The 18,910-nt window shown below is 38.4% G+C and overlaps 8 protein-coding genes across 8 annotated transcripts; 2 read left to right on the plus strand and 6 right to left on the minus strand.

Moving 5' to 3' along the window:
- Positions 1–233: 233 nt before the first annotated feature.
- Positions 234–720, minus strand: BDF20DRAFT_857277 (uncharacterized protein). The gene has a single exon (XM_053080338.1). The coding sequence runs from the start codon at positions 625–627 to the stop codon at positions 433–435; it is 195 nt and encodes a 64-aa protein (XP_052937776.1). The 5' UTR covers positions 628–720; the 3' UTR covers positions 234–432.
- Positions 540–4,270, minus strand: BDF20DRAFT_358275 (muts domain V-domain-containing protein). Its single transcript, XM_053075275.1, has 6 exons — positions 3,599–4,270; positions 2,790–3,499; positions 2,419–2,682; positions 2,207–2,345; positions 859–2,110; positions 540–771 (listed from the first exon to the last, which is right to left on the minus strand). The coding sequence occupies exons 1-6, from the start codon at positions 4,130–4,132 to the stop codon at positions 707–709; spliced, it is 2,964 nt and encodes a 987-aa protein (XP_052937777.1). The 5' UTR covers positions 4,133–4,270; the 3' UTR covers positions 540–706.
- An 811-nt stretch (positions 4,271–5,081) lies between these two features.
- BDF20DRAFT_815778 (Cupredoxin) lies at positions 5,082–5,570 on the minus strand (the record flags this gene model as incomplete). Its single annotated transcript, XM_053077115.1, has 1 exon — positions 5,082–5,570. The coding sequence occupies one exon, from the start codon at positions 5,568–5,570 to the stop codon at positions 5,082–5,084; it is 489 nt and encodes a 162-aa protein (XP_052937778.1).
- Positions 5,571–6,377: 807 nt separating this feature from the next.
- Positions 6,378–8,254, minus strand: BDF20DRAFT_857293 (uncharacterized protein). Its single transcript, XM_053080339.1, has 4 exons — positions 7,900–8,254; positions 7,418–7,738; positions 6,971–7,325; positions 6,378–6,897 (listed from the first exon to the last, which is right to left on the minus strand). The coding sequence occupies exons 1-4, from the start codon at positions 8,156–8,158 to the stop codon at positions 6,411–6,413; spliced, it is 1,422 nt and encodes a 473-aa protein (XP_052937779.1). The 5' UTR covers positions 8,159–8,254; the 3' UTR covers positions 6,378–6,410.
- Positions 8,255–8,325: 71 nt separating this feature from the next.
- Positions 8,326–9,936, minus strand: BDF20DRAFT_857295 (uncharacterized protein). Its single transcript, XM_053080340.1, has 3 exons — positions 9,769–9,936; positions 9,086–9,693; positions 8,326–9,004 (listed from the first exon to the last, which is right to left on the minus strand). Exons 1-3 carry the CDS (start codon positions 9,776–9,778, stop codon positions 8,693–8,695), a joined length of 930 nt encoding a protein of 309 aa, XP_052937780.1. The 5' UTR covers positions 9,779–9,936; the 3' UTR covers positions 8,326–8,692.
- A 1,460-nt stretch (positions 9,937–11,396) lies between these two features.
- Positions 11,397–11,788, plus strand: BDF20DRAFT_809985 (fork head domain-containing protein; the record flags this gene model as incomplete). Its single annotated transcript, XM_053076591.1, has 2 exons — positions 11,397–11,570; positions 11,642–11,788. Coding segments are annotated over 2 exons (321 nt in total), but the record flags the coding sequence as incomplete, so codon positions are not given.
- A 1,375-nt stretch (positions 11,789–13,163) lies between these two features.
- On the minus strand, positions 13,164–14,834 carry BDF20DRAFT_933858 (mitochondrial carrier domain-containing protein; the record flags this gene model as incomplete). The annotated part of the gene is made up of 8 exons (XM_053084746.1): positions 13,164–13,472; positions 13,547–13,706; positions 13,772–13,889; positions 13,962–14,098; positions 14,162–14,241; positions 14,312–14,364; positions 14,513–14,616; positions 14,726–14,834. The coding sequence occupies 8 exons, from the start codon at positions 14,832–14,834 to the stop codon at positions 13,313–13,315; spliced, it is 921 nt and encodes a 306-aa protein (XP_052937782.1). The 3' UTR covers positions 13,164–13,312.
- A 2,367-nt stretch (positions 14,835–17,201) lies between these two features.
- Positions 17,202–17,940, plus strand: BDF20DRAFT_794626 (uncharacterized protein; the record flags this gene model as incomplete). Its single annotated transcript, XM_053076250.1, has 3 exons — positions 17,202–17,348; positions 17,427–17,540; positions 17,611–17,940. Coding segments are annotated over 3 exons (591 nt in total), but the record flags the coding sequence as incomplete, so codon positions are not given.
- Between the last annotated feature and the right edge of the window lie 970 nt (positions 17,941–18,910).

The raw sequence follows: 18,910 nt of genomic DNA on the forward strand, positions 1-18,910 counted from the left end.
TTTTTTTTTCAATTTTCATTGTTCTTTTTTCCTTTTTTATTTTTGCATTGCTCCCCTTTTTTGGAGCAAGTCATCCGCATATATGTTTAGGATGCATTATATAATCTTTGACACGGTCTCCGCCCTATCTTTTTTTTGCTTTCTTTTACACATTTTTCTCCACTTTTTTTTCTCTGCTTTTACATATACTCTTTCTTTCTCTCGTTTTTGCTTCAAACCTATTCCTACTAGCCCCTCCCCTCCCCTCCCCTCCCCCATAAAAAAAATAAAAATAGCCAAAAAAAAAAGAAAAAAACAAAAAGCAATCCCCGACGTTGACAACGTTTGCATGAATTATCGGACATTAAAGGAGGAAACACGTGTTGTTGCCTAAGAAAAGAAATATCTTTTTTATTTCATACCAAATTAGGCCGTTGCATGGGCTTGCTTGCACTAAATTGAATCGAGTATCTCTCTTTGAAAGCCATCCTTACTATAACCATTTCTTCGTTTCAGTAATTGGCGTAGTAATCGTATTCTTCTATTTCGCAACTGTCTCTGCTCCATCTCCTCCTTCACTTGCTTTGATTTTTGTTTAGCAGCCCTTATCACGGGTAACGGTATATTGGCTAACCTTGCTACGTTCATCCTAGAATACAAATTTTTGCATTGGGTTCAAAACAGGCTTTCAAGTGAGCTATTTCACTAAAAAAAATCATTTCTCCCCTTACCCGTAACTATTCATTGCAATACCGTCCACTAATTTGTATAAAAAGACTACTTGTCCTACATCTGTACACCCCAAACCCACAAGAATAATTTAGTCTACGAGGTACTAAGCTAAATCATCAGATCCCCCTTTCCTATTGCTTTTGCTACCTGTCACGTCATCTTTTTCTTCAATATAATCCATATAGCAATTTCTCACCTGCCCCGGATACAAGCTCTCCACTCTACTCAATGACGGGTAATGAGTCACAAATAGCGTCACTGATTGAATATGAGAAATAAAGTGGTCCAGGACCGCATACGCAATAGCTTGTCCATCATGTGTGCTTGTACCCCTTCCCAGCTCATCTAAAATCACCAGCGATCGACACGTGGCTTGCTTCATGATATCACTCGTTTCTTGCATCTCCACCATAAACGTACTTTGTCCGCGCATCAAACGATCCGACGCGCCCATGCGTGTAAACACTGCATCAAATAAACCTAATTTTGCAGACGTCGCCGGAACGTACGACCCAATCTGTGCCATGATAGCTATGAGCGCTACTTGACGTATGTAAGAGCTTTTGCCGCCCATGTTCGGTCCTGTTAAGATCATTGTTTTCTGCTTGTCTCTAAAATCGATATCATTGGGTATATAAGCATGGTCATCCTTCATTGCATGTTCTACCATCGGATGTCGACCTCCTATCACATCCATCCGTACTTCTTGATGACGACGGGGCGACGCAGAGTCGGTGGTTACAAATTCTGGCTTTACATAATCAGAAGAGGATGCTACCTTCGCTAACGAAAACAAGCAATCTAACTGCGCGAGGCATATCACTACCTCACGCCATTTTTCATACTTTGCTGCTATTTCTTTCAGAAAGCTTTGGTAGCCTGTGTCCACAGCGATCGCTAGTCGTTCTCGATGAAGATCTCGCTCTTTCAGTTTGTCCAAAATGAACTTGTCCTGAAATCGACTCACAGCTTTTGTACCACTCATCTTGATCCAATCCATGGGCACTTTTTTAAGTCGACTATTCGGGACTTCTAATAGATACTCGACAAGAGCCACTGTAGTGTATTTCAGTTGATCTTTGAGCCCTGTGGATTGCTGGAGCTCTAACAGATGTTCTCGTAATTCTTGTTCGACAAATGCAATGTTGTTCTTTTCGCGAGGTATGTCTGTCCATTGGCTGTCTGTTTTGAAAAATTCTGCTTTATCTTGCTGCTTATTGGTGGTAGCTGAGAAATGAGGGTTGATTTGGTTTCTAAAAAATTCGATATCGTCTCGTATGGTGGGTAGGGTATCAAAGAGATAATTGAGATAAGCAGACCGGAAACGAGGTTCCGGTAGAATAGAACTAGATATTGTGTAAAAGGTATCAAGTACTTGAATTAACTCTATGGGTGTAGCCTATGAAAAGGAAAAAAAAAAAAAAAAAAGGCGGGGTTAGCCAAGACATAGCTTTCAGAATTGTTCCCAATAAAAAGGGAACCCTTTCGCTTTTACCTTTCCGTATTGGATACGGCATAGACCCTTTTCTACATCTGGTAGTTGTCTTTTAGACAGTAGTGATAAAATGAGATTCCTTTTTGGGTTTTCTGTAGTCATGAGCTCTTCTATGGCTTCCGTTCGTTCATTCAGTTTTCTAGAGTCAAAAAGTTAGTTCATTAGCATGCGTAAGCAAAATGACGGATGGTCCCTGCCGTAATAGCACTTACTGAACATCAACCAACGGCCGTCCAATCCAATTCCTTAACAATCGTTGTCCAAATTTTGTTTTCGTATGATTCAAAATTGAAAACAGGCTACCTTTTTCGCTAAAGTCGGTGCTGTTTCTGTATATCTCCAAATGTGTCAAAGTATTACCATTCAGCAGCATATGATTCTCTTCTACAAAGTGTTTAAAGAACTTTGTTGATCTCAACAAAATGCTGTCTAAATAGAATTCCTTCAGATATCGAATCAAGCAAGCCAGGGCTTGTCTGTTTGTTTTGTTTGACATAGTATGAAACTAACGTTAGTATCAAATGACTTCATTTGTTGTTTTTTTTTCTCCCTTCTTCTACACCGTAGAATTATATTACTTTACACAACCATATCGGGCAAGTGAAAGACATTCGACAGGGTCTCTGCTGACTCATGAAAGAACTCTGTAACGTATTGAACGGCAGCTTTGTAATCTCTTCCGAAGTCTTCCTTACTAGCTGATATATACTCAATTCGTACGTCATCCACACGACTTTTGTTGTTGCTATGCTGTCCATCACCACCGAAATTCAAATGCTGTATCAACTTTTCAGTCGGTCGGCTTAGCATGTCTGCAGAAACCAACAATTCACTGGGTTCTAAATGCAAGAACCGTGTCTCTAGCTCTTGTCTCAAGTAAGTATCTTCAAACGCGTCGTAAATAACATCTCCTGTAGCAGGCTGAATGGCTATCATCGCAATTTGCACGCGTTCATCAGGACCGTGACCTCCTCTTTTCTGTTCCAGGAAACACATCAAATGGCCTCCTCCGTGATTTAACCTATTGCTCACAGAATCTATCAAGTCGTCATCCTCCGTCAGATTGACCATCGTGCCTTTTGTAATCATCTCGGTCAATTCTCTTTTGAAAGGTTGACCTCTATTTGATCCAGCTGCTTTCAAAGCGGCTGTTTCGGTTTGTCGTACGACTCCTACGCGATAGCCTGCATTGACAAGCTTCCTTACATGGACATTCAGCCGATGGACCGGGATACTGGCTACATAAAAGTTGCGATCGATAAAATGAGCGATATGTAAGATTTTGGAAGCGATCTAGCGTTGAAAAGTTCAGTCTTGCTAATATGAATACAGCTTTCCAATGCCTCTGATACCATATTTTTTTATTTTTATTTTTATTTTTTATTTTTTTACCTTTGCGTCTTCCCCGAAGAGTCGAAATTTGTATCCCACTTCAATCAATAATAAACATTCAGGATATTTTGCTTTCAGTTCAACGACCTGCTGTTCCAAAGGCGTAAACTTTTGTTTGGCTATTGGTGCTGCTTTGCTACGTAAGCCAGCAGTAGCATCTTGGCTTTGAACCTCCATGATATCTGTCATCAATTGATCCACCTGTTGTCTTCTTTCGTGTATCTCTTTATCCATAGAACCAAACTTTTGACTGAACTGTTCATGCAGTTTCTTCAGCTCTTGTTCCGTCAAATGAGCGGAAGGATTCGCCAATTTCTCTTTGACAGGAATTCTTTTTGTTTCTGCTTTCTGAATACCGTTCTTCTTTGAGGCACTCGTGCTGGAAACAGTTATGCCGTTGTTAGTGTTCCTGTCACTTTTATCATTGCTCGATGTTGATGTAGATGTTGACAGACACTTGTCGATTTTCGGCTTTTTGGTCACAGGTGATGCTTGCTTTGCAAAAAAAGAGCTGATCGTCGCTTGACGCTTCATCGATCTGTTACTAACAAAAGACGATTTTTTCCTGTTTCGTAGCAAAAGAAAAAGGAGAGGTGGGGAAAGATGAAATGCAGCGGGACAAAAAAATGAAAAAAGTAATCATGACAAAAAAATGATGCTTCAATGTATAAGATTTAGCTTTGTTACTCTACCTAAACTTGGAATAGCATGTCTGCCAAACCAGCCTTTTCCTCCTCGACTTTTTTTTTACTCTGTGGTCATTGACTGAAGTCTGCTGCATTGTTTAAACAAGCAACAAGCTTTAACACATTATACTGTACAAATCAGCAGAGTCAATACCGTGTTTGTGTGTGTGTGTGTGTGTTGTGTGATGCCTTCAGTTTCAATAGGCCTTAAATTGTCTACAACAGCCTTTTTAACCATCAAGATGCTAATAAATAGTTTATTTGTGCAAAATGGATAGCTGTCTTGTTTACAATAATTTGCACCTGACATCATAGCAGCTGCTCTACACTCATTATACGGACGATGCAATAAATATATGCTGCACTATGCAAGTATCCACTTTTGATAGATAAGCTTTTTACCAATTCATCTGATTTGAAAAAGTTACCATACGTGATAGAACCGTCAAAACTCTGCAGGAACGGCTCATTGCGTTTCTGTTTAATATACAAAAGATGACGATTTTCTTGATATACTTTGAATGGTACTTTATAAATTGACCGTAGAATATCTGCGGCAGCTATTGTATTGCTATCATCGTCTTTGTAATGTGGCCAGTCTGAAATCAGCGTTCAAAGATGACACAGCTAGTTTCAAACTCCAAGTGAGACAAGAATTTCACAGCTTTCTTTTTATTCATTGGGGATTAAACTACTCCATCATAGTAAGGCTTCTTGGAATATACATAACTTGGTTATCGTATGTCTAAGTGGTAGTAGTTCAATTTTCGAACATAAAAGAACAGGTTTCTTGCTCCTTAACCCCAGCCTTCATCACCTGTGTAGACTACCTCCTCCACTTGATAAAAAGCACTCATGCCCGCATCAAAATGAGCTGCTACATGACAGTGGAACAGCCATTGCCCCACATTATCGGGTACCATATCAACCACTTCGAAACTGATGGGTGTCAAATCTACTACATCCACTCTTCGTCCGTGATATAAAAGACTTGCGCCATGCCAATGTGCTGTATGGACATCATTGTCCCCTTCATCGTCAATAGGAACATGTTTGTCTTCTTCTTTTTCTTCAAACGAAATGACATACCAACGTACGCGTGACCCATAGGCCAAATTGATGACAGGGTGGTTATTATATACGTACCCATTGATGTGATACATTTGATTCGATTCGTTAAAAAACCGATCCGTCCTTGCCAATTCCTCCATACGCTCCATACTTAATCCAGCACGTTCTCCAGACTCTTTGAAATAAGTCGATTTGTTTTCGTCTGTTGTAGTCATCAACATGAATACTTCTTGATCGATACCTTGAGGCCGCTGAAACATAGCGCCTGGAGACGGATAAAACAACATGCCCGGTTGGTAAACGACAACAAAGCCCAGTAACCCCGCTTGAACATCGCCAACAGCTGAACTCAGGGAGGAATAGGCCCAAATGACAGATGACTGATTGTCAGGGAAGGCATAATCGGAGGGAATATCCCATACATAATGGTACGTGTCACCTGGTTGGACTGCCTGACCCGGCCAATGGTCCTGATGAGATGCCGATCGATAAGGATGGAGACTATGTGGGTAGTGTGCTCTGTTTTGAAAAAGAATATGTATTTGATCCCCTGCTTCCGCTCTTAAAATAGGTCCCAGCACACCCAAGGCTTTGTCATGAGCAATGGGAACGGTGAATGTCGCATCCGTGTATTGTCGGTAAAATACCTTTTGATAGACAGAACCAATACGTTTGCCTTTTCGGTGAGCAGTGTAAAGGGATGCAGGTCGTTGCGTCAGAGGCTTATCGTTGATATTGTTCCATCCCATAGGCGCATAGTCCCATACTTCTTCCTCGGCTGTAATATAGTATTGACGAATAGTACGATTGTTCAGAGTACTACTATTGTTAGTGACAGGTGCACTAAGAACAAGTTGAGATAAAAGAAACCAAAATATGAAACATAACAAAAGTTGTGATTTTTGCTTCAAGCCCATTGAGGCATGGTTAATGTCAATGTTCAACAAGACGAAACAAATGTCAAAACTCAATGGGGTGTTGAAGAGCTTCTTTTTATTTTTCTATCTAACGAAAAGGAAAATACCTTAAAAGAGGTATAATATGACACAGGTAGTCTACGCATCCAATCGCAACTTTTCGTCCGAAGAACAAGCAAAACCTTGTAACACTTGACCGACCAATTCGCCTAATTTGTCGTAGGTGTACCCACCCTCCTGAACAAACAAAACGGGTTTTCCAAACGTAGCTTCTGATTGCTTGATATACTGCCCTATTGTATAGTATGTATGCTTCTCTCTCAATCCCTTCATACCAGCAATAGGATCCTCGAACCATGTATCTAAACCTAGCGAAACAATCACTATGTCTGCTTTGAAATTGACAACAGTTTTTTCTGTGTTGAGCACATGGTAAAGATGCTTAAGATATACTTCATCCGTCGTATGTTCAGGATCCAGCGGTATATTGATATTGTAGCCTAGACCTCTGCCTCGTCCTTTTTCATCAACGGAACCGGTGAAATGAGGATAGTCGGGGTAGCCATGAATTGAAATGTAGAATACAGTAGAGTCATCATAGAATATTTCTTGCGTTCCATTACCACTATCAGTTGTAGGAAGAAGTACTTTAGACGTCAAAAGCTATTTTTTTTTTCTAATACAGAACAGATACTTACTGATGATAGTCAATATCAAGGATTAATATTTTCTTTTTTTCGTCTATCGGCTTCTCGTCGAGCATCATGTTTTCAAGATTGGTTGTTGTAGCAAGCACTGGGTCGTAAGGTCGTTGCAGAAGTTCCATGTCTTTTGAAGAATAATTTTGTAAGAATGCTGCAGCAACTGCAGCGTTATTGATAAAACAGTAACCAGCAGCTAAATGGTCTGATGAATGATGGCCTGGTGGTCTACATAGTGCGTAAACCATCTTGCTCTGTTTGTCGTTCGCCTCACTATTTTCAATTGATCTCAAAAGCTCATGTGCAGCGGTTAGCACTATCTGCACTGAGGCATAAGCAGCACGCCAAGTTTCTGTAGAGAAATACAGTCATTCATGTGTACAAATGGTTTTATTAGCAAAGTGAGCTTTCTATATCTATATCGTCAAGAGCGGTATCACTTACCATTCATGAAGCTAACGGACATATCGCCCAAGTAATAACCCATTTTACCAGTGGGATGTTGATTGGCATTTTTCAAAAGCACTTCTTCTGATAATTTGCTGGCAAAAGAGAGTTGGGCAAAAGTATCACCAATACAAGCGTCCTTTGGCAAACCAGCATTCACCCATTCCTGATAAATGCTTTCTAGGAATGCAATATAATCTGGGCGATGAATGTCTAAAATGGGCTTTAGAGTATAGTCGCTTATAGGAGAGATGAGCTGAAACATAGAAGGATTTTCATCGATATACTTCTTGATGGATTTGAGTCGTTCAGGAGATTCTATTGAATGTTACAGCAACAAAGTGTTAAGTGAGGGCAAAAGCGATAGTTGTGTGTGTAATGCCTTTTCTGACAGTGTTCGAATGATGTTATCAATGGAGTGGGGGAGTATATTATTCATAGGGTAATATTACTATACTATATTAGTTTATGCATTTTACCAACATATGGCTTTATTTTGCCACTTGTGACTTCAAAAGGAGGATTGTGTAATAAACCGTCTTCACAGTAAACTACTTTAATCTTGTCGCTCGTAGCCGTACCTTGTGTCATCGTCGTAAAATGGCCTGATTCTTCTTCTCGTGCAGCTAGTAAAAGACAAAAGTCTTTCACTATAAAATTAAAATAGGGGATAAGGGAAATATGGGAAAAACGCAATAAAAAGAAAAAAAGGATAGTCTCTGTAATAAGGTTGCACATTGATTGTTATCAATGTGTGTTCTTTCTCGTTGGTCACATGGAAAACGCGTATTTTTTGCTCAAAAGTTCTCAATTGTTCTCTAGCTCAGTTTCTCATCTAAACTTAAAGTGATGTAGTTCCCAAAAAAAAAAAAAAAAAAAACGCCTTTAAACAATGAATAGTATATGTTTGTTGATTGCCAAACTTTTTTATTATTTTAGATATTCCGTGCAGAGAAACGAATGATAAGAATAAAAATTGGAGCATATAAATTTTTCATAAGCAATAAAGATATACGTACATAAGCTAAGTGAAATGATGGATATAGATATAAACGGGTAAAGAACTAAAAGCAGAAAAAGTCAACCTTGGTTGTTTTTTTTTTTCATAAACTAAAACGATCTGCTATATTTGTACATAGAAGAAATATGTTTATGTGTAAGTAAAGTGTCAAAAGAGAATGTATTTACAAAAATAGGGCGAAATAAATAGACATGAGGGAGAGTGTTTTAGCTTCCTTTTTAGAGTAACTTTATGTTCTAGAAAGGAATAAATTAGTACAATGGATGTTGTGTCATCATGTCGTGCTGGTAATGCTGGTAATCATAAGGAGGCGTTGCTCTACCATTGTTAAACAGATTACTGGTACCATTTTCTGATGAAGTCACAGACGATGTGTCGCCAAAACCAACAATAAGGGACGACGAATGATGATGAGTCGATCCTTTTCGTCCCCTGATGCTTCCACCGCCGCTACCGCTGCTGTTACTGTTGCTGATGCTGCTGCCGATTAAAGCTGCTGCTGATGATGATGACAATGAAACTTTATTTGATAACTGTTCCGATGTACGACGCAAATACGTTTGCTATAATGTCGAAGTTTTTAAACGTTGAAGCAATGAGATGGCTGTAAAAACATTGAGTGGATATTGAATTGATGTACTTACCACGACTTCACAGTTACAATTACCATGGGTTAATAACAAGTTACGTAAATAGATACTCTCCTCTCTAAGTTGTTTAATCTGTCCTTGGAGCTCTTCGTTCTTGGCTTGAGCGATCTGAGATCTTTCTTCTAAACCATTCACCCATCTCTTTTTCTTTTGGCGACAACGAGAAGCAGCTTCGCGGTTCTTTTCTAAAAGCCTCTTCCTTTGTTGTTTAGCGGTTGCTGTTGAGGGTATGGATGTGTTAGAGGAAGCAGTACTCGTATTGGATTTCGGTGAAGTGGCAGTAGCAGCAGTATTAGCAGTAGGAGCTGTTGCGTCTGATAAATGTGTCAGTAACGGATTGGGAGCTGTCCTCGTCGTCATTGATTCTGTAGGCAGTGGGGAATGCGTGGGGCTCGGTGGAGAAGGAGGTAATGCAAGTTCTGGCCGGGGAGTTCTGTTCAAGTTATATTTATTGAAGTTCGTGGTATCCAAAGGATGGGAACCCACTGCCTCGTCCATGAAATCTGCCATAGTAGCTTGATTGAAGTTCCAATTGGAGCTAGTCAAGGGATCACTTAACAATAATTTTGTTGGTGTCAATGTGGCTGTCTGATAGTCGTTTACTATGGGTGTTTGAATAGATCGAATGTTAATATGCAGAGATAGAGCATCTTTTTCATACAGGGAATGAGTCATACCTTTAAACATATATAAGAGTTTGAGGCGTACAAAATACTATGAATTCTAAGATAAAGAAATAGTAAAAAGTATCGAGAAATAAAAAAGTTGACACTTTTATAAATACCAGTTTTTCTGGCTTTTTATTGCTTTTAGTAAGTGCTTTTTTTTCGTATTTTTACTAAAACGTCTCGCTTTCAAATTATGCAAAACCAAACCCTCCCCCCAAACGTCTAAACATCATCGTTGGTCGGAGCTTGACTATTCTTGCCAGCCCATCAATTTTAGTCGCTAAACCTAATTCAGACAAGCAATTTACAGTGGCTGTTGGTTACGTTTGTCAATTAAATGATAACATACAAAGGGGAATTTTAGGTTGAAGGAGAATTAGGGAATTCGTTTTTTAGTTACTTGCCCATTTTCTCATAATGCGGGGAAAACGTCTTCTTTGTTCGTTCGCAATAAACGTGAGACCTTTCCAGAACACGTCTTTGGTTCAATTAGAATAAAATTTCCTTTACCTTATTACATACAATGCCATTGTTAAATAAACGCCCGATCTGATTAAAGTCTATGCACAAGTATACAAGTGTAGAAAATTTAACTTTTCTTTATTAAATGCCCATATCATTGTTAAAAGTTGAAAAGAGTTAAATTTCCCGTTTCGAATAAAACTTAACTTTTAATGATAAGAACTATTCACTATAGCTATATATATGTGTTTGTTCGAATGGAGCTATCCTCTCTCTCTCTCCCTCTCTCTCGTTTTTGTTTTGTTTTTTCTTTTTTTCTTCCATTCAAACAATTGAACATCACCTTTTGCGGTACAGAAATAAACGCGTTTTGCGAAACAATGGATAACTTGCCTACAATACTCCGTGACTGGGACAACTCAGCTACTCTACTTTTTTCCTCCTCAAATCAAGAAGCACAACAACGACAGCAGCATGAAGATTTGAAGCCTGACATGATTGTTGGTGTGAATGATCAGCAGCAACTAGAAAAACTCAGTTTCAGTGCCCAACAGGAGAGACAACGCTGGAGGGAGAATTCGATGCAAGACTATTATCCACAACCTCAATCAAATCAACATTATACCTATCATCCGCCTGCTGCAAATTTTGGGCCATATATGGGTGAGCATCCAATCTACTTTGACTCTTCTACTAATACGACAACTCCTTCTCCTCCGCCTGCTCTTGCTACTAATAGTACTACGAGTGCTGCTGCTGCTGCTGTTACAACTGCTCCTACTACGACAAACAATGAAGGCATGAATCTTTCTTTCAATACCAATATTTTTGCTTTTTCGCCTTTGAATGATCATCACCCTCCATCGTCCATGCACTCTTGTATGGATCTGAATGTGTCAATGAATACTCGTACTACTGATGCACCTTTGCCAGACGTCCAATCTACTTCTCTTCCACAACAACTTCCCTACTTTCAACACCAACACCATTATCAACAAGCAAGTCATCTTCCTTCTACTACCCCACAACAACGACACGTTGTATCGCGCTCACGATCACATCAAGAACTTCAATACCATCAACGACAAATACAACATCAACGACAACAAGTATTGCACAGTGGTGGTATCCTACCAGCAGCCAACGCAGACAGTGGGGAATCTCAAAAAGGGCATCCACCATCCCAACGTCCTATACGCAAAAGGAGAAGACCTCCCTACTCTTGCGCTACTTTAATTGCCCAAGCTATATTGACATCTAAACACCAGCGTCTTACTTTACGTGAAATCTACCATTGGATACAAACCCAATTTCCCAATCTCTATGAAGAAAATGAAGTCAGCTGGCAGGTAAAAATGAAAAAAAGTTGCTGATTTTGATCTGCATCCATTGTTTGCTAAACCAAAGAAACCAATACTAGAATACTATTCGACACAACTTATCCTTGAACAAGTGCTTTACTAAGTTGCCTCGTTTGGAGAACGACAAAGAGTGCAATGCTGTGAAAACAAAGGGCAATAAGGGTGGTTATTGGACAGTTGATCTTCAGCAATTAAATGATATGAAGATCGTCAAAAATTTGAAATTTATGTAAAAGGCCTGCCGTCTCGCTCAAGATGATGGCTTTCCTGATTCTCTTTTTGTTATAGACTGTTTATTTATTTATTTGTATGTGTACACTGCTTAGAGTCACTTAATAAAAAATTTTCCTTTTGACTTGAATCTTCTCTTTGGTTCGGTCAACTTCGATAGATACCTCGATCGACGTTGAGATAGGATAAATGCTAAGTCAGCTTGAGTTAAACAGAAAAAGGCGTTTTCCTGTGATACCTTACAGTTCATGCAGCTTTTACCAAATATATCCCTTGTGCATGTTTTTTTCTAATGTTTACTAAGACAAGAGAAAAGACACAATACCGGAGATCTTTTTGGAACAAAACAGAAAACAGAAATTCTTATTTGATACGATTATTTGCAACAGACCAGCCTTATTTGCTCATTCCTCGATGGTCTATTTATGTAACGTTTCACAGGTACATACACACACCCACAAACGCACACACACTTTTGAATCGGTTTTGTGAGTGGGTCGATGCCAATCTACGATTACTGCTAATTTTTTTTTTTTTTATATCAAATAGCGCCAAATCATGAAAAAACTATGCTATGCCCATTATGGTTCGAACATTTGTAGTGTATACCATTCAAGACAGCATATCACTTTGGAATCGAAGTAATGAAATGCTATTCATATTCAAAAAGTCAAACTAGGTTATATACAGCTTTTTTAGACTCTATAGCTTAAAGTCTCTTTTTCTTGGAACCTTTACCGTTTTTGGAGTATTGATGTGCCGGAAAAATCCTACCTTGCGCGCTGTACACATTTTTTTAATGTGGTTGAAAGAGAAGAAGAATTTGGGGGGAGGGGCGGGATAAAGGGCCCCCGAAGAGGGTACACTGTATTGATCGGATGTTAGGCATCTAATGTTCCGTCCTCCTGAGTGTTAAAGGCAATATGTCTTTTTTAAAAATCGATAATTGAAAGAGTCCATTTATAAGCTGTTGTAGAAAAAGTGAATGAGTGTAAAGTTGATAGACAGCTTAGCATAGTGTAAGTTTTGTTTTTGTTTGTTCTCAAATGCGCTAAACACGCAGCACCCTAAACTCAAATCAAAGAATATGACGCATATCGACGAGATAGTCCTGAAAAAAAAAAAAAAAAGCAGATAAGGATTGTACTGTTCTTCAGACTCCTGGAAAGTGGGAACACCATCCTATATTGTATTCACACAGACGGGTAATGTTGTAATATGAGAAAAATTAAGTGTGAAAGCGTTGCTGTTCTTCTCTAATGACACCCCTTTTTAAAAGAAACAATTGTATAATATTTTTATGACATAATGTTTCCTTTAAACTGAAAATTTGCATGTCTAGATGAAAAAGAAATACTGCTTTTTCCTTATTTTGCAACTTTATACCAAGTTGTTGGTGTTAGTGTAACGCATCTGCGTATCAGAATACGATTTTTTGTTAGTTGACATCAGATTTATTCAATAATTTAGTTCTCTAAGTGTTCTATCAATTATCTTTTTTACAATCTTTGCATGAAACTCATGGCCATTTCATAAGCAAAGAAAGTAGCAGCGTTTGCTGGGAAAGCTCTGACGAGTGTTGGTCCAATCCCGTTAAAGAAAGCTTTGGTCCCCCCAGATCTGTAGAGAGTCCTGATAACTTGATTTAAATTCTTGTATCTACGGGAAATCAAGAATGTTTCAATCAATACACAAGTCCATGTTTCATTTTTGAAATAGTCCATCAACTTTACCGAACGTCATTTTGGAAATTGCTCTTTATCACATCTTGAGGATAAGCAGGAATCCAAGCTGCTAAACCAGACAAACCGCCGGCCATCAATAATTCAAAGGTGCCAATCTCGCCATCTTTTTTCTTTGCCTGGAAGAGACGCTTCAAACCCTCATAAGCAACTACAAATAGGAATGAGCTGATGAGTTGCTTGCTTTATATGTCATTGCGTGATTTCTAAACATACCAAAATATGAAAAGTAACTCGGCGAATCTCTAAGCAAGGTAACGCCCATGCCACGATATATACCAGATAAACCCTGAGCACGAACGGTTCTAAGACCACAATCAAGCACACCTTTATACTAATAGAAATAAACAGAATTTTGGTACTTTTTATCCCAACATGGCCGGCTTTTGAGCTATTTTATCCTTACTGCAGGTTCATGCTTTCCACTCGCGTTTATAAAACCTTTGGGATCTTGAGTTTGTAATTTTACTTTCAAAAGTTCAATAGGGCAATTAAGAAACGCCATCACAGAACCAGCCATTGAACCAGCAAGACCAATTTCAACTAAGAACGAAACTATCATCAGAACACAGTCTTATCTACTGTAAAGAAAGGCACACCGCTTACCAATAGATAATGTCTTCTTTTCATCTCCATTTTGCAGATAACGCCTTGACCAGCCATTGGTCATAAACATGACAGCATTACTATTTTATAGACGCGTTTCAATAAGCTATCCCATGCACTCACATCACCATTATATAGAGTCTCATTTACCAGAAACCTATGCCAGCCAGTGGGGACATAACACCTCTATAGAGTCCCTTTGCCTACACTCATCAAAAAAGCAAAAATCGAAAAAGATGATTCAATTTCATTGTTACTTTCCTTTTTTTGATGATGGCGCAATTCAACTCCACATTTTTTTGATGGGGCCAACACCTATTGAAAAATCGGTTTCACATTCTTCCGACTTACTCCTTCTTCTTGAACAAGCTTTCGAACACAATCAATAGCGCCATTGTAAATGGGAGGAGATGGTTGTGTTTGCAAACGAACTTTTATGGTGTCTGGAGGATGACCTATCCATCAGTTGCAACAAAAATAAAATGTCTGCTTTAGTACCGTGTATCTACTGTTATAAGGTACTCATCTCCTTTTTTGCTACTCTCTTTTCGCATCCTTTCTTACCGACAACAACTTGTGCCCAACCACCAATTGTACCAGCAATCAGATCTTGGGCAAGTTTAGGAATGAGAGGTTTTTTCTCACGTTGCTGTTGCTGCAGTTGTAAGGCCATCTGTCAAACTGTAGAAATGAAGAAAGAGGAGGGGGTATGAGGAGAAGTAAGTTAGGGCAGTTGAAGGCTTGGTTTCTTTGTCAAAATCGAAACCATAAATCAAAAGAGCTTCGAATTTAAGATCTATCGTCCCTTTGTGACGGTTCACTGTAACAGTGTGTAATAACCAATTTTGCGGAGAATTGAGTCATTTTCAACAGAGACTCTGATTGCTTTGTTCGTATCTGAACTTATCCCAGTCAACTCCACTCCTGGCCTCCAACGTTTGAGCCGCTCTTTATCTTTCCCTGAGCCACGAAATGCGTGGGAAATGCTATGAATGATAATCTAGTTTCGCACGTACACCGGTTGTTCCAACGGTTTTGAAAAACTCATTCGTGAACGTACAAGGAGTGAATAGGTACTACTTTTAAACATCAGTGAGTATTAGGAAAGTACTCCCCAACAATTCCAAGACAATTTTGAAAGATACAAGCGAGACATTAGCAAATATCACAATAAAGGTGGACAGTTGGCAAAGAGATCAACAGAAAAATCCAATCAAAGACTTGGGAAATTATGCAGTGGACACAGCTCAAGTGGCTATATCCATTTGAACATCCTTCAAACACAAGGGAAAAAACTACTTGGGAGTCAGAGGCGTGGGGCTCCGGATTTCCACAACCAATCCAATCCGCACACCCCACAAAAACCAATGGAATGTTTGACACAATAACCCAGACAACCAACAATAACCTCACGAGCTATATATATCATTCATAGCAGACAGAATTAAAAACATATCAACCGATGGGATCAAACTGGGCGACCGTTCACAACAAAACGAATAAAAAGCGGCAACTAAACATCCATAGCTATTGTAGATAATTCAAGAAGGTTAGCAATTTACAGTTTGCAAGGAAGCCGATACCGTGGACCACTTCTACCAAGACATTATCAGGGAAGACTAATTTTATAATCCATTCATAGCTCTATCACTGAGAAAAGTTGTTGATTTACTTGACATTGCTGGACTTCTCACTAAAAAAATAGGTTCTTAAATGCATACGTGTGACATTTATAGATTGAATGCAGCTTAGAACCAATTCAATGAGTCGACTTTATTTTTTATTGATAACAATGGAGAAAGTGTTCATCGGGCAAACAACAGTTCAGATTTATGATAATTACTGTTAGGAGAATTCTTATCCTTGACATGGCATCTTTAAAATCTATTAAATGCCCCAAGTATTTCTGTGTCTAATATGCCTTGTAAATTATTATAGATCACCATTTCTTATCGCTGTGAGGGCAAATTCGTATATTGTATGTTTAGTGCTGTGATTGGCAACGCAAACTATGCAGATCCATATTATCTACGTCAAAGGGTAGCTAAATTGTATTGTATCTAAAACTCCACAAATTATGCCTGATTTACTACATGAAAATTATAAGCACTAAGGACAAAAACTACATTTCCCTCTTATTTCGGCGTGCTTCGTTTCACTCTTTATAGTCTCATCACAGTATCTTTTGCCCTTGTATATATTGACCAACTGATTTCGCGCAAAATACAAATGGTATTGTTAAGTCGTCCTAGAGCTATATTTTCGATGTCATTTGAAAATTCTATGGCGTGAGCCTTGCTGTATGTATGCAAAACCATGTTAATAGCCTTCCCGCGTGATGGAATGCCTATGAATATTTAATAATGTAACATTTTTTTTAAAAAAAAAAAAAACAAAAAAAAAAATAAAAAAAATACCGGCGTAAACCTACCGAAAAATTAAAAAGACAACATAGTTGACAAGGTTATCCATTATTGTAAATACTGATGATGTGGCAACACCGGTTAACCCAATTCTCTAGGCTTCTCATCGATGAGGAAACCAAGACACTTGCTATTTAAAGTTTATTTCAAAATGTATGGATATGAAATGATTATACAATTTTGTTATGAAAACTTTCTATTGTTTGCCAACGGTTTTCATTGACTTCAAAGGCAAAAACTGTGCAATTATAAACTGCCTAAAAAGGATATCATCATCCTAAAGAATCAGCCAAATTTCAATTTTTATCTGGAATGGGACACTTGACAGAGGCAGTATTTGGAAATTGACCCTGCTTCTCTAGGTTTATTTCTTTCGCTTTTTTTCTTTCTTTCATTGTTTCTTCACTTCAAAGTTACTCGCAACTGATTATTCTACCGAATATCAACCCAGAGCATTTTGATATTCAAAAAGAAAGACTCATTTTTTTTTAATCGACATCATTAGCCTCTCGATAATATCTTTTAGTATCGTCCTAAGTTCTTCATTAAAAAAGCTGTTTGTATAGAGCAACATTATCTTTGTTTCTCATTCAGAAGAGAACAAAAGTGACAGAAAAATGGCTTTTCGATTTAACTGGCAAACGTTTGACCCTCAATTCTGCCAAGTGGCTAGAATCCAGTTGGAGGCAGCATTGAATAAAGGCAATAAGCCAAAAAATATAGTAGATTATATCAGTGTAAAAGAGCTGAATATGGGGACAATCGTAAAGTGAACACTTTGAAAAACAAATAAAATGCTAAAGAAGAGAGGCCTGGCTTAATTTTGCATAGAATCATTGTAGGCACCTGAACTGGAGGTCTTGGAGATTGGTGAGCTAACAACGGATAGTTTTCGTGGTATGTTCAAATTAACCTATAACGGAAATGCTTATATAGTCATTCAAACAAAAATTCAGGTAATGTATTTTGATTTCACGTGAAACAAATAAAAGACCGTAACTTATTTAAACGCATGCAACACCGTAGGCAAATTCACTACATACAAAGCAGCAATTTAAAGCATCCCATCATACCAGGCCCAACATATTGGCAGCAGATCAACCATTGATAGTACCAATGCTTTTAAAAATAAGTCATTTGAAGTTACGTGGTATCATTTTCCTTGTTGTCTCAAAAACGAAAGGCGTAACTCTAGTGTTCAAGAATGACCCTTTGGAAAGCGTATTCGTTAGCTCAACATTTGATAGTGTAGCAAGTGTACGGGGCTTTCTTCAGCTTGAAATCGAAAAACAATTGCGTAATCTATTTCAAGAAGGCCTGCCAATTATGATACATAATCTCAGTCAGCGATACATTATTAACGACGTAGGCCCACATCTAACAAATTCAGCTACTACAACAATGAAAGCCAATACTCTCGAACGAAATAAGTTCAATTCGCGTCGATCTGTCTTTCCTAGTACTGGATGCACATCAGCTGCACAGCAAAAACAATGTCAGCAAGCTACATTTTCTTTATCTGATTTATATCCACAGCATCAATTTGGCGCCTTTTCAGCTATTACTGCAGTTAGAGCTTCTATGTTCTATCCACCGTGCCTTTACAGCGTTCATCAACACTATCGATATCAATTCTACAATTCTGGTGCTTTAATTTACTCTCAATTGCATCCGCCTTCAACTATTCATACTTGTCCTTTGTCAACAAAAGATGAACAAGACGTAGAAGATTTAAATCATATCCAACCACCAGATTCTGTTCCTGATTCCTTTCGCTTCTTTCCTTCCTCGTTAGATATAATTGAAAGAGAGAACGAAAACTCTGTCAACGCTACTGCTACCAAATGTCATAGTCATTTAATGCCAGTAGAAACCTCGTCGGTACTTCCTACAACAACATCATCATCAATTGAGCAACTCAATGAAATATATGCAAACGATGCAAATGCTCCTTGGTACGTCAAAGAGCTACCACCACCATTCTTGGACAGAATTTTGAGCGATGATTGCAATAAAGCGTTTATACCAATGGAGGAGGATATATTGATTCATCTCGAAGAAAATACGCTCGCAGCTAAGTTAGCTAAGATAGTTACTGTTCATTATACTTTGTCTCCTTTTTCCTCACATTTATTCGAACACTTTACGTTTCGTTCAGTACCTCATTCAATAAGTACAGTGCTATTAGCATCAAAGAAAAAGCATAATAAAAGGATCCCAAAAAGGCGAATCATACGTTGGTCTTCGTCTTGATTAATTACTTTTCCATGTCTATTATCACTGTTTAGCACTACTTTAAGCACAGACCGAAATCGTTCGTGTTACA

The sequence above is a fragment of the Mycotypha africana genome, assembly GCF_025528875.1.
Source record: "Mycotypha africana strain NRRL 2978 chromosome Unknown BDF20scaffold_3, whole genome shotgun sequence".
Classification (NCBI taxonomy): domain Eukaryota; kingdom Fungi; phylum Mucoromycota; class Mucoromycetes; order Mucorales; family Mycotyphaceae; genus Mycotypha; species Mycotypha africana.